The 15,190-nt window shown below is 45.4% G+C and overlaps 1 protein-coding gene across 3 annotated transcripts in view; it reads left to right on the top strand.

Annotated features, from left to right (window-relative positions):
* The window catches only part of LOC105491216 (chromodomain Y like 2), a 203,618-nt gene that overhangs the window by 167,545 nt on the left and 20,883 nt on the right, over positions 1–15,190 (top strand). For all 3 annotated transcript variants that reach the window (XM_011757417.3, XM_071084993.1, XM_011757419.3), the window contains 2 exons: positions 574–791; positions 12,881–13,053. In XM_011757417.3, coding sequence (XP_011755719.1) covers positions 574–791; positions 12,881–13,053 — 391 coding nt within the window. The remainder of the gene's footprint in view (positions 1–573; positions 792–12,880; positions 13,054–15,190) is intronic.

Genomic DNA, 15,190 nt, shown 5'->3' with positions numbered 1-15,190 from the left:
GATTTGCGAGAGGAGGAGAGAGACCTAAGGACCCTGCCTGCTTGGTACTCACCCCTGTCATCTCAAGGCAGCCCCCAAGGAAGTACTGGGGGGTCCCAGAGCCCCATCTCTGATTCTCATATTAAATAAGATCATGCCCGTGATGTGTTTGAGGATGGTGCTTGGCACATAATACAGGTTGGATAAAGGTTAGCTGCTGGTCTTGCCCTTATTGATAATTTCCTGTCATTCATGGGCATCCACCAGTGGAGAGGGCTGCCTCTCATGGTGGTCAGTGGATTCCCTGTGGCCAAGGAATCTGAGCAGAAGCTGATGTATGGGAGAAGAGAATAGAGGACTGCACAGGGCCTTCACAAAGAGCCCTCTAGATCCTCTTCTGAATTTGGAGATGCAGGAATTCAGCCTGTCTCTTCATCTTCCCTCTTCCTAGAACAGAGGGTGGCACAGGGGAGGAGGTGGTGTGTCCCAGCCACATCCAAGCCTTTCCATTGGAAATCCCAACGTCCTCTGATCACGTCCTTCTAGGATTGTGGCCCATTTCGGTTTCTTACATTGTTTATCTGGTTTTGGAAGGCTCTGCTCTGACCAACGGGGGATTGAACTTGCATAGTCCAGTGAAGAGGAAGCTGGAAGCGGAGAAGGACTACGTCTTTGACAAGAGGCTCAGGTACAGTGTCCGCCAGAATGAAAGCAACTGTCGGTTTCGAGACATCGTCGTGCGGAAGGAAGAAGGGTTCACGCACATCCTGCTGTCCAGTCAGACCTCGGATAACAATGCCCTGACACCTGAGGTAAGGGGTGGCAGCCAGAGGGACGGGCAGGCTGGGCTGTGGCTCCTTCTCACTCAGAATGGGACATTGGCTTTCTGCTTCCTTCCACCAGGATGCTGAGGACGGTAACCAGCATGCATAAAAATTTGACTGCAAGGCACAATTTGCTGATCATTTTCCATACATTATCCCATTTGATTTTTATGACCATGTAATAATACCATCTCATCTTAATAGATGAAGACCAGGGGGCGAGGGACTCACTGAACTGATGGTGGACATAGACTTAGCCAAGGGGCAGACTCAGAATCCAAATGTCACATCTTGGGCTTTTGCAGCTAAACTTTGTTGTCATCAGCATGTCATATTTGTTTGCTGCAGGCATCATTCACTCAGTTCATGTATCTCACTCAGTTTATAATACATATAATATATGTTACTACATATTATATATGTAGTTGAGACAGATCGATTTCACATACCGTAAATTTCACCCTTTTAAAATGTAGGATTCAGTGATTTTTAGTATTTTCACAAGGTTGTGCCAGCATCACCACTATTGAATTCCACAACATCTTCATCACCCCAAGGAGAAACCTCGCCCACATGAAATAGTAACTTCCATCCATTCTCCTTTCCCCACACCCTGGAAACCACTCATCTACTTTCTGTCTCTATAGATTTGCCTATTCCGGACAGTTTGTATCAATGGAAACGTGCAGTATGTAGCCTTTTGTGTCTGGCTTCTTTCACTTAGCATGTTTTCATGTTTCATCCGTGTTGTAGTGTGTATCCACACTTCATTCCTTTCTATGGCTAAATAATATTCCATTGTATGAATAGACTGTATTTTATCTATCAACTTTTCTATTTGTGGGACATTTGTGTTGTTTCTACTTTTGACTTTTATGGATGATATTTCCACAAATGTTATATACAGGTTTTTATGTGAACCTATATTTATGTATTTTCAGGTTTCTTGGATATATTTCTAGTTTCTAATAGAATTTTCTTGGATCTTTTCCAGCTGTTAGAATTGCTGGGTCATATTGCTTACTGTATTTTTCGAGGACCTGCAAAAATTGTTTTCCACAGTGGCTCCCCCATTTTACAGTCTGACCAGTAGTATGTGAGGGTTCTGGTTTCTCTGTATCCTCGCTAACACTTGTTATGTCTGTCTTTTTTATTATAGCAATGCTAGTGCGTGTGAGGTGGTGTCTCATTGTGGCTTTGGTTTGCATTTCACTGATGGCTAGTCATGTTGAGCATCTTTTCATGGGTGCATTGGCCATTTATCTCTCTTTCTCCTTTCTCTTCACATCCTTTGGCTATTTTTAAAATTAGGTCGCTTTTCTTTCTATTGTTGACTTTTAAGCATTCTTCATATACTCTAGATAGTAAGCCCTTATCAGATATATGAATTGAAAATATATTCTACCGTTCTGAGAGTTGATTTTTTACTCTTTTGATAGTGCCCTATGACAAACAAATTTTTAAGTTTTGATGAAGTCTATTTTACTGCTTTTTTACATTACTTTTTAAATATTAATCATGCTTATGTCTTAGGTGAATAAAATAGGGAACCAATGAATACTTAATGCAGCGAGGTTGACAACATCATTCAAAATACAGGGTACATGGCGGGAGAAGGGAAGAGATTCTTGATGGCACAAAGGTGAGAAGATGCTCCACTGAGCAGCCTTTTCCTACAAGGTGCCTGGGGTAGGGCAGTACAGTGGTAAATGGCGATAACAGTGACGACGGCCAGTGAGCAGGGGCTCTTTGTTCCTTGTATTTGCTGTTTATCTTGTGTCATCTCATCACCTCCCTTCTGATGTAGGATTGTTATGATCCACATTGTACAGAGGAGAAAATTTAGGCTTAAACAACCCAGTTGAGCTAGGGTCTCACAGCTTAACCAAGTAGGTGCCAGGAAGGCAGGGGTTCTGTTCTTGCCCACCCTTTTGTCTCTTCGTTCATCCCAGTGCCAGGCCCACTGAAGACATTTAACTCCGAGACCCCTTTTCTGTCCTTGAAATATCCTGGACTCTGTTTTTCATAATAGCAATGGGAGTTTAATGAGAAGGGTATGTTTTGGGGGATGCAGTCAAGGGATGACCACTCACTTACATTGGGATACTAGAATGGCCTGGCGTTGCCCAGTGTACCCCGTACCTTCAGGGAGGCACAGGAAGTGGGGTGGGTGGGAGGGAGGTGCTGCGATCTTCAGCTTCTGATTGTGTTATTATTATGGTTGAAATAGACCCTGGTTCTTTTACAGGGTTGTGTGCGTGGCCATCTGGAATGATTGACACATGGTGAGGGAAGCGCTGTGGCTAAAGCCTTGGGGTTGTGGGGTGGTAGTCGTGTGCTGCCTCTTCTCTGAGCATGGCGTTTTGGGGGCTTCTCCCTCCTCCACCTGTAACAGAAGCATCCCTGTGGTTCTCTGCTGTGTAGACCTCTGTGTAGAATTCAAAGAAGCCCAGAGTGTGCAGTCCACCCCGAAAACAGTTCTTCATATGTTTATACACCTGGAAACCTCCTTATTTTAAGCTCATCATGGCATCTGCACAGACCAGTTTTTCCCAGAGTCTTTCTTCACTCCTTTCTAAAAGCATGTTGGAAAAAGGCACAGCGTTTTCTTTCAACAAACTGAACACATGTGAAGTCTCCAGCTCCTTCCCTCTGTGGAGCAGCCCTGGGTGGTAACTGTTGCTCACTCATCGTGGAAAACACGTTGTGCTCGACTGATTTGAGGTGCACGGGTTCTCACCTCCTGAGCTGCAGGCTTGGTTAATTGAGGTTCCTTTCCTAATCAGCTTCGGTCGGTTACAGAACAGGAGGAAAACAGTCCAAGTTAATGATCTGGTGTTTTCAGCTGTCTCAGCGATGGAAGGGGATTGAGTATGTGGGTGAGCCAGCTGACTGGATAAAGCAGCCCCTAATGAAGGTCCTACTGAAATGAAGAGGCTGATGCGAGAGGAGGAATACAGGTTTTAGTCTAGCAGACCTGGGTTCCAATCCTGCCTTCAACTTACCATGCTGTTGCCTTGAGAATTTACTTTGCTGCCTTGAGCTTCCTCCTTTATAGAAATTTTACAGTATTTTGCTGGCGAGATTAGAGATAATGTATGCACAGGGGCCCACAAAGTACCTGGCATACAGGAGGTATCTAATAAATGCTCCTATCACTGATAACATGAAGCAGAGGCCATTTAAAGTCCACCAGCAGACCTTGCCTTGCTTGTGAATGGAGGAACCAGAAGGCGACCACTTTCGTGGTTATAATTAAACTACTTTTTCTAGTTGTATAGGTGACATTGGTTGGATTGGCCTCAAGGCCAGAAATTCATACATTACTGTGTGCATTAAATAGATTCTGAAGCCAGTGGATTTATTGTCATATTTCTCCTGTCTGGGATACAGCAGAGAACCAGGAGATGAACAGAAATGCCCCTTAAGGAGAGAGTCAGTGAAACAGATTACACGAAGTTCTCCTTGATTGAAAGCTTATCCACTTCCCCACTGGGAGAAGACTCCAGGTCTTCCTTCAGTGCCCTCGGCCTCAGCCCACAATCCTACCACCACTCCCAGGAACACGGCAGACGGGCAGGAGCCCCTTCACACCCCTCCTGTCATGGCCCCATGTCCAAACCTGTCTCCAGGCCGGTTCACCTTTATTCTTGAATAGCTCTTTCATGTTTACTTCTATTTCCACCATGACCATTACAGTCCACTACTAGGCTATTTTGTCTGGACACTGTAATTAGCCTTCTCATAAGTCTGCCTGCTTTCACGCTTCCTGCCGTGTAATACATTCTGCATAAGGCAGGCAGAATGATCTTCCAGAAATGCAGCTGTGGCCACGTCAACCCTTTATACGCACACCCCTCCCCAACCAAATGTGTCGATGGCTCCTGATGACCCTGGCTGACAGTCAGCACCCTCAGTGTGGTGCAGTCCCGCCTCATCGTGCAGCCTGCCTCACATACTTCTTCTCCTATACCCCAGTCGCCTGGCTTGCTTTCATGCCCACACCTGCCCCAGGGCCTTTATATGTGTCCCTCTGACTGGAACAGGCCTTTCTTCCTCCTTGCTTCCCTCACTCTTGCTGTTCCTTCAGGTCTCAGCTCGGCCATCACTTCGGCAAGTCTTATCACAGTTGTTAGTCTACATATATTTGTGGGGTAACTTGTTAAATGTTTGATATCCTCCCCCTCCTCCATTAGACTATAAACTTCTTGGGAGGTAAAGACTGTCATTCTCTTAATTCAATAAACATTTGTTAAATTCTTTTATGTGAAAGAGTCTGGACTAGGTGCTACAAGGGATATAAAGAGTGTAAGTATACTGTTTTAGCTCTTAAAGGATTGTATTAGTTATCTATAACTGTGTAGCAGATTGTTCTCAACTTAGCATTTTAAAACAGCATACACTTGTTGTCTCATAATTGCTGCGGGTCAGGAATCTGGGCATGGCTCAGCCGGATGCCTCCAGCTCAAGATCTCTTACAAGGCTGCTGTCAAGTGGAGGCTGGGGCTGCAGTCTCACACGAAGGCTCGACTGGAGGAGAATTCACTTCCAAGCTCACCCATGTGGTTGTTGGGTGCATCTGTTTCCTGCCATGTGGGCCTCTTGTGAGGGCTACTCATGACAAAGCAGCTTTCTTCCCTCAGAGCAAGAAGTCCCAGAAAGATAGCAAGAGAGGATGGTCCTTTTGTCACCTAATCTCCTCCTGAAGGTGACATGCCATCATTTTGGCATCTTCTGTTGAAGCCAGTCACTAGGTCCAATCTTCTCTTGAGGGTGGGGGTTACAGAAGGGTGTGAATACCAGGGGTTTAAATCACATAGAAGGCAAGATACAGTAAGGAAGTGCACATTCTACAAGGGAGTTTGTCAGAAGAATCACAACAGGGATTTAAAGTATTCAGGATTTTGGGAGAAAGGAGAGTGCGCATCTAGTCTTGGGTATGGGGAAATCTCCTTTGAAGGTGGTTGCATTTAAGATGGGCCTGGTGTGACTGGATTTCAGCGGGTTCTGATGAAGTATACAGAGAGGAACCCTGGTTGATTCCTCTTTTACATCCCGTTCTAATGAATTTGGTTGTCTGGCTGTAAACACATGCCGGATCCAAAGCTAGAAGTCATAGAGGGGGAGTCTGTTCTCTCCAGCAGACAACTAATAGCAGGCGCAAGTGGCAGCTAGGAAGTGCATAATGAGAGCAATGAATTTACAGGACATATTTAGGACTTCAAAATGCATAGCAGTTCAGGACTATTTGTTATAGAATCACATCCCAGAAGCCTCTAAGAGGAATGTTCTGTTATAGGCCAGCAGGTGACCATTGAGAAGTAGTTATATGCATACAGTATATTCTGTTTAAGAAGGCAAGAGAATGTGGACTAATTTTAGAACATTTTACTTTAAATGAACCAGTTACATTATAAAATTTGGGGTCTTTCAAGAAGGTGGAATCTTAGCCATCTGTCCAAATTGAATTACCAACACCAAAAAGGAAAGAAAAGAGATATAAACTAGATATAACTTTTTAAAAAATGAAAAACAGTATAGTATGTACTTCTTTTGTATCAATAAAATGCAAATTTATTTTCAATTTAATTAATTAATAAATGAGATGGCTGTTTTGTTTGGTCTCTTATTTTTTTCTTAACAAATTGACAAGTAGGTAAGTATGGCCTTAGCCAGAGAGGCTACTCTCTGAGTCATCTATAGAATTTCAGTTCACCTCTTTACAGCAGGGTTTCTTTTTTTTATTTGCCTCTCAGAGAAATAGAGTTCATGTATAGGTGAGAGTGTATCTATTTCTGGAGGCAGATGGATGAAAGGACCGACAAGATAGTGGCCTGTGAGCTTTTTTGGTGTTCAAAATGAGTATCTGTTGCTTATACCCAAATGGGCTGGAATGTGCTTATTCTATCCTTCCAGCAGGGCACAGGCCTGGAGATTCTCAATTCAGATTGACATCTAGTGCTGTTTTTTCTACTAAAATCCTATCCATTTAAAAAATCACCCAGCAATATGAAGTAGGAGAAAGTAAAGAGTTGTTAGCATGAGATTTAAATCACGGTCCTGCCTCTTACTGCTGGTATGACCTTGGACATCTTACTGTACCTCTCTGAGTCTTCATGGTGTCACTTGCAAGGTTGAAATACCATCTCCTACCTTACCAGATTTTTGTTTGGAATAAAATATTACGTGGAAATTACCTGGTGCAGTTCCTGGCACTACTAGGTGCTTAAGAAATGGGAATTCTTTTAAAAATTTAACCTTAAAAAACAATATTTTTCCAGTATTCCCCGTAACTTCCATATGCTGTGGTGATGCCTCTGGAGTGTTTAATAATGATCCTTTGGAAGTTTGCTCACTTACTGTCTTCTCTGTTAGACTCTAAGCTTCACCCAGGCACACGCCATTCCTTGTTTTCTATCACTGTATACTTTCTGCTCTTGTTTCAACGATTCAGTGATTGGGTGTTCTTTATTTTATCCTCCCCCCCATTCGTTGTAATTCATGTATTTTTAAGAAGTTATCCCTAAATTATATACACATAGCAAAGGCTAAGTGTAATTACCTCCACCACTTCTGAATATAACCTTGACATGCTCTAACTCTACTCATTCCTCCTCTTATCCTCTACAATATTATTGCCTGCTACTACAGTTCTATGCCATACCAACCTCTGCCCTCAGATTAATATCAGTATTATGATTTTTATAGTCAGTTTTTATATTAACAACACATTCACCAATTTCTTTCCTTTTTTTTTTTTTTTTGAGACGGGATTTCATTCTGTCACCGAAGTTGGAGTACAGTGGCACGATCTCGGTTCACTGCAACCTCTGCCTCCCATCCTCCTGCTGAATAGCTGGTACCACTGGCATGCACCACCATGCCTGGCTAATTTTTTCTTTTTCTTTTCTTTGTATTTTTAGGAGAGTTGGGGTTTCATCATGTTGCCCAGGCTGGCCTCGAACTTCTGTGCTCAGGCAATCTGCCTGCCTCAGCCTCCCAAAGTGCCAGAATTACAGGCTTGAGCCACCAGTTTCTTTGCTGGTTATTATTCCTTGCATGTCAATTTTTCTTTCTGAATATAGTTTCTTTTTCTTGCAGTACATTCCTTTTTAGTTCTTTTAGTGAAGGTCTAAAAATGGTAAACATTCTCTTACTGAAAATGCCTAATTTTTACCCTTCCTTTTAAGTGAATTTAGCTGAGTGAAGAATTTGTTGACAGTTGTTTTCCTCAGCACCTTGACAATTGTATTCTACTACCTTCTGGAATTTATTTCTGCTATGTAGAATTTGCCTCCAGTCAAATTATTTGCCCTCTGTAGGTAAGCTTTCTTTTTCTTCTGGATGTATTTAAGATTTTGCTTTGTCTTTGATGTTCTGAAGTTTAAATATGATATGTCTGTGCATGCATGTACTGTTATTTCTATTGCTTAGCTTTTTGTTTCAGTTCTTAAATTTTAGGATTCAAGTCTGTGATAGATAGAAGCCCTCTCCCCAAGATATTCATGTCCAAATCCCCAGAATCTATGACTATGCTAGGTTCCATGGCTAGGGGGAATTAAGGTTTCAGATATGCATTTAAGGCTGCCAGTTAACTGACCTTAAAATCAAGAGTATTCTAGACTATCTGGATGGGCTCAATGTAATCACAAGGGTCTTTAAATGTAGTTGAGAGAAGCAGAAGAATCTGTCAGAGTGACACAAACTGAGAAAGTGAGGAAGACCCAGCTGGGCATTATTGCCTTTGATGATGGAGGAAGGGGCCATGAACCAAGGAATGTGGGTGGCCTCTATAAGCTGGAAAAGGCAAGAAAATGATTCTCCCTTAGAGCCTCCACAAAGGAATGCAGCCTTGCTGACAGCTTGATTTCAGCCCAGTAAACCTGCATCAGACATCTGACCTACAGGACTATAAGATAATAAGTTTATGTTATTTTAAGCTACCAAATGTATAGTAATTTTTTATAGCAGCCTTAGGAAACTAGTGGATCTTTCATCAATTCTGTTAAATTCTCATCCTTTATCTCTTTCGATATTGACTTTCTCCTCTTCTCTGTGATCTCCTGATAGAATCCGTACAGCACCTATTTTAAATCTTAGCATTCTTGTCTTTAATCTCTCCGTTATATTTTCCATCTCTGTTTTTCTGTGCTACATTTTGGTCAATTACTTCAGGTCTTTCAGTTAATTTATGCTCCCTTTAGCACCACCTAATCTGCTGTTGATCTCAGCAGACGTCCATGACTCGTTTTTCATTTTCAGAAGTTTCTTTCTCCTCAAATCTATTTTTTCCCCATATTCTCCTGTTCTTTTCTTATTGTTCATATCTCTTTTCCTCTCTGTGATTATTTTAAACACCCCTATTTTACAGTCTCTTTTGGATTCTTCTATTACTTGAAGTCATGTTAGGTAATCCTCTCATTTGCTGAGTGTGCCAGCTTGTATTTTCTCAAGTGTTTTGTGATTTTTGATTGTGAGCTCATCTTCAGCTAGGATTTTTTTTCCTGTATAATTCCCATGCAGTCTGGGTTGCAGTTTCTCCCCAGAGTACTTTTACATTCATTTCCATCAGACACCTCAGGGATATTACTAGCCTGTGTCCAATTTCTGTGTCAAATTTTATCTGTGGATTATTCCCCATGTGGATGTGGTAACTCAGAACTTCAAATCCACATACAAGGCAGGCTTGGAGTTTTAGCTTCTCATGGGAGAGTTTTCCTGCAGCAAAAATAAATTATTTGCTGGAGTGGCTTGTCCTGACTATGGTATGGCAAACAGGTAGCAGAAGGACTAGAAGGGCCGAGCCTGTTTGTGGTAAAGCCGATTCCATCGTAGGCTTCTTGTCTCCAAAGCCTGCACGTTTTCAGCCTGGCCAGACTGCCATGAGTCCTTTTGAATACCAGGCACCCAAGAGACATTGTATAGTCAAGATGTGCAGTGTTGCTGCAAGGTTATGATTGGAAGGAGTTGGGGAGTGTGCAGGGCTGTAACGGGGTTGATTCAGCTAGTACATAGACTTGGAGGGTCTGAATGATGCTTGGGCCTCAGAACGCAGCATGTGGCAGGAGATCAGCTTCAGACCCTGGCTCCATCCTAAAATCCACAGTCTGGGAGGGGAGAAGGGTCTGCTTTCCCCTGAGCACCACAGAGCTCATTCCCTGCTGCTCCCATAGACAGACTGCTGTCATGTGGACGTCTTCAGATGAAAAGCCCTGGTACTTTGAGAGGCAGCCTAGCCTGCAGTGAAGGACATGGGCCCCAAAGCCTACTTCCCAAGTCCACCCCATACTTGTTAACTTCTCAGAGTCACTTACTTTGGTTTTGTCATTCATAAAATGGGGCTTGAACAAGTGACTCCCTCATAAGGCTAAGTGAGTTCACATCGTAAAGCAGCGCTTCTCAAACAGTAACTTGCATATGAATTCCCTGCAGGTCCCATGAACATGCAGAGACTCATCCTGTTGGTCTGGGCTGGGGCCCAAGACTCTGCATTTCTGGCCAGCTCTTGGGAATGTGAAGCTGCTGGTCTAAGGACCATACTTTGAGTAGTGAGGTTTGAAAGCGCTTGGGGCAGAGCCCGACCTGTTCTGTAGGGTCAGTATATAAAAGGGGACATCTTGCAGGATATGCGCCATGCACTGCACTAAGCAGTCTACTTGCATCTTGTTTGTTGGTTAATCTGAGGTAGCTCTGAATTTTACAGATAGAGAGACCAGGAGAGGCTAATGATTTCACTCCAGATTACCCAGGATGTTGTGGGGTAGAAGTGGAGCTTGTGCCCAGCCATAGCCCCAGAGGCCCATGTTGACCTTCTGGAACCCCTTGTAAGTCTGGGCTGGGGCCTTAGACTCTGCATTTCTGGCCACCTCCTGAGGGGTGTGATGCTGCTGTTCTAAGGACCACACTTTGAGCAGTGAAGTTGGAAAGTGCTTGGGGCAGAAAGAGCCTGAACCATCTCAGCAGGAAACTTGGAGCCGGCCAGTCTGTTAGCGCGGGCTCTGCCACTTCCTGACACATTGCCTTGAGAAAGTCATGTTTCTCTCTGAGCCTCAGTTTCCTTTTCTGTAAAATGGAGCTAATAATAATGCCCACCTCACAAGGGGTTGGGGGTGTAAGTACTCATGGGCAAGTGATCTGTAACCTTCAGGCTCATCCAAAATAGTTCCTCGTGGGATGAGGAGCTGAACAGCCTGGCTGCATGCCTTTGAAGAGCGGAAACACAGTTAGCCTTCATGGGGTGCACACTGTTTGGTGGCAAACTCTTCAGTCTTTTAAATGATTTTCACAGGCCTTGAGTTGGCCTTGTAAAAGCTTCTAGGTGGGTGAGCAAGCAGCCTGCCTAATTTTCTTCTGAAGTTGAGGAAAGGGGCTAATGAGGGTGATTAAACAAGCAGATATCGAGTGTCCACCGTATCCCAGGCATTGTGCTAGTCTCTGAGTATACAGTGGGGAATAAGAGAGATGCCATTCCTTTCTTTATTAAAATAACAGTTGAGCAAGTGTGGACACATAAAAGGCAGGAAACAAATAAGTAGTAGGTAAGACAGGTAAATGTATGATAAAGGAAGGAAACAAATGGGGGTGCTGGGCAAGGGAGAATAGGGGGAGGAGAATAGGGTGGGTCATAGGAGGACTTTCAGAATCAAGGAGCCTGGGCAATCCCACAAGGGGTGGGGAGATTGGCACGTGCAAAGGTGATTAGGTGAATATGCGCTTGGCCCAGGCAAGACGTTCAAAGAAGGCTGCAGGGTGGTAACTGGGAGCTCTGGGCTCTCGTAGCTGCCCCACCCCTGCCTGTCCCTCCCTGGGCTGGCTGCTTGCTCTGGGGCTGACTGCCCTCCTTCTCCATGAATGAAAGGCGATGGCCAGACAGTGGGAATCTGCAGTGTCAAAGTGCATAGACTAGGCATTGTGTGAGCCAGGCCAGGGCTCAAATCCACCTCTTAACACTTACCAACTGTGTGGCCGTGGACTAGTGTCACGACCTCTCTAGCATCTGTTCCCTGGTCTGGAAGTAAGAATAGTGCCTACTCACTGGTGCTGGGGAGGCTGGAGCCCACGTAGCAGGGTACCTGGCCTGCAGTACATGTTCACTGCTAAGGGAGCACTTGTTGGTCTGACCACTTACCGAGGGCACCTGTGTCTGTCTCCCAAATTCTGTCCTGCCCTCCACCTGCCCAAGACAAGGTCATAGAGTCCTAAAAATCCTAGGGCATACATGCAGGAGACACATACAGGAGATAAGGGGAACTTGTCCCATGATGGCAGGGTGGCCAGCACAGTTCTTCCATGTCAGATGGCACCTTAACTGGCATGCAGAGGAGGAACAAAATGCCTTTTATCCAGAATTCATCATTACCTCCCAGGAATGTGAACCTGCAGGTGGCCATAGCATAACCGTTCCTTTCACTTATTCTTCGCTGGAGACCTTGAGAGTGGGTCCACCCACTTACAGATGGGGACACTGAGGATGAATAACCAGCATGGCTCAGGTCCCACGGCTAGTAAGTTGCAGAGCCAGAATTTGGACCAGGGGCTTGGAACTCCTGTGGGACATTAAACCCAGGTCTGGATCTGATGCCAAAGCCCAGTTGCCATGTGGCACCTGCAAACCATGAGGGGTATTAGCTGGATGAAAGATGAGCAAGGGTATATAATAATCAAATTGAGTCATCTAGAGATGGCTTACATCCCTTACTTGGGCTGTGCACGGATTTTTTCCACGTCTTGTAAAGGGCTAAATAAGCAAATGCCAGAACAAGATTTGCAGAGATTTACCAGGGATTGAGCAACTCCAGGCCAGGCTTCCAGATCCGCAGCCGGTGACCACACTGCCTCCTTATTAGCACTCTTCTGCCTGCTCTGGGGATGGTGCTGGAGGGCTTTGGCTGTGATAAGTGTTTTTCTCCTTGCTTTGGACTCATGCTTGTACTCAGGGGAGGCTCCCTGCACAGGCAGAAGCAGATTCCCTGGCCTCTCCCCTCAGGGGGTCAGGCCTCTGGCTGTCTTGCTGTCTGAAAGCCCCAGGCTTACAGGACAGTCACTTAACATCCCTGCAAATTCATCTCTGCCGGCAGATCATGAAAGAAGTCCGGCGAGCGCTCTGCAACGCAGCCACAGACGACAGCAAACTGCTGCTCCTCAGCGCAGTGGGTAGCGTGTTCTGCAGCGGCCTGGATTATTCCTACCTAATTGGCCGGTTGTCCAGCGACCGGCGAAAGGAGAGCACTCGGATTGCAGAAGCCATCAGGTGAGCTGTGCTCCTGTTCCCGCACCTTGGGATCCTGCCTAGGATTACCAAGCGAAAATACAGGCTGCTCAGTTACATTGGAATTTCAAACAACCGGGAATTTTAATTTTAGCATAAGTACATGCTGTGCAATATTTGAGACCTGCTTACATTTTAGAAATGTTGGTTGTTTATCTGAAATTCAAATTTTAATTGGGCATCCTGTATTTTTATCTATAACCATAGTCCTGCCAAAATTAGGGCTGCTTTGCCCTCTAGGTTAGATCCCACTTTCATTCTTTTGATCAGAAAGATTTTTTATTTGCTATCGAGGCCTGAGTCTGGTCGTGGCCATGTGTTATCCACACTACTCCCGCCCCTTGCCTGATGGGGAGAGTGTCTGGTTGTCTGGTTGTTTGTGTGTCCCAGCACTGCCGTAACGCAGCAGTGGGGAGGTTGATGGAGGGGTTCCCTGGGCAGCTGTGTGTTTGCAGACCCAACGGGATACAGGGTATTCCCCCCTTTCTAATTGCCCCTGGGCGAAAGTCCTGGGGGTGACTCAACAACGAGAACCTTTTTGGGACACCGAAGGGTAGTTATTTCCCCATTCTTTATTAGTATATCAAAAGCAAGCGAGGCGGGTGGATCACGAGGTCAGGAGATCGAGACCATCCTGGCTAACATGGTGAAACCCCGTCTCTACTAAAAATACAAAAAACTAGCCGGGCGTGGTGGCGGGCGCCTGTAGTCCCAGCTACTCGGAGGCTGAGGCAGGAGAATGGCGTGAACCTGGGAGGCGGAGCTTGCAGTGAGCCGAGATCGCGCCACTGCACTCCAGCCTGGGTGACACAGCGCGAGACTCCGTCTCAAAAAAAAAAAAAAAAAAAAAAAAAAGCAAGTGAGTGTCATTTCTAGACACTACGGCTGTTTAGCTGGTTTACAGCTGTCAACCAGTGTTCACCTGGGAGGGACTGCTGTATCTTGCTTAGGAATCAGACAAGTCACATTTCAGGAATACCCCTGGTCACATGAGAAGGAACATTTATTCCACATGGTGTCACAGAGCCTCAGGCTGTAAGTCAGGGATTTTCTGGGGCCTCCAGTCTCCATAGTTCTGTGGAAGAGCCACACACAGGGAGGCCGATTCCCATGTGGCTATAGGGGGCTTTGAGGGGTTGTGTTGTCTCCAAGAGGTGATGCTGGGATGCACTCGTGTGTGGAATTCTGAGTCCCTCTTCAGGGTGAAGCAGCCATTGGAGCCCCTACTCCAAAATACCCATGTCTGCTGTTGCAGAATTCTTGCCAGAAAAGACATAATGAGCCTGGGCACTGTTATGTGAAAGGCGTTGTGGTTATGGAGGCACAGGCTTCCTGGCTGTGCCCAAGTGGTTTGCACTTTGCCTGGTCCCAGCTATGCCCTCTCGCTACTGCCTTTCCATGTGTCAAAGGGGGACCGCAGCATTTCCAGCGTGCTTCTCTCATGCATGAGACCACCACAGCCCACCCAGAGAACTGAGTGCCCGTTTTTGTGACCTGTGGAGCCTCAGTCATGGTCTTTATCTGGTTTACAAATTTCAGTGGAGGCCTTAGCTGGATTTCCAGAAGCCCAGGGAAACCTGGCTGACACAGCCCCTGGTTTTCACTCCATGCATACGCAGCTCATTAGCGTCCAGACCCCTTGTAGTGAGTTGAAGTGTGGCCCCCAAAAGATATGTCCATGTACCAATCCCTGGAACCTGTGGAGGTGACCATATTTGGAAAAAGGCTCTTTGCAGATGTAATTAAGTTCAGAGTCCTGAGATGAGATCATCCTGGGTTGGAGTGGGCGCCAGACGCAGAGAGAACTTACTTCGTAAGAGGGGACACAGACAGAGGAGAAGGTGATATGACAGAAAAGGGAGAGCTTAGAGTCATGCAGCCTCAAGCCAAGGAATTCCAAGGATGACCAGCAGCCACTGGAAACTGGGAGCGAGGCCTGACACAACTTCTCCCTTAGAACCTCCAGAAGGAACCAGCCCTGCCGACAACACCTTGAGTTTGGAGTTCCGGTCTCCAGAACTATGAGAGAATACCTTTTGATTGTTTTAGGCCCCCAGGTTTGTGGTGACTATTGCCTGGGAAACTAATAGAGCCCGGAAGGAAATCATTAGCAGCTCAA

This window comes from Macaca nemestrina, chromosome 18, assembly GCF_043159975.1.
Source record: "Macaca nemestrina isolate mMacNem1 chromosome 18, mMacNem.hap1, whole genome shotgun sequence".
Classification (NCBI taxonomy): Eukaryota; Metazoa; Chordata; class Mammalia; order Primates; family Cercopithecidae; genus Macaca; species Macaca nemestrina.
This window is presented reverse-complemented; position numbering and strand designations above follow the sequence as displayed.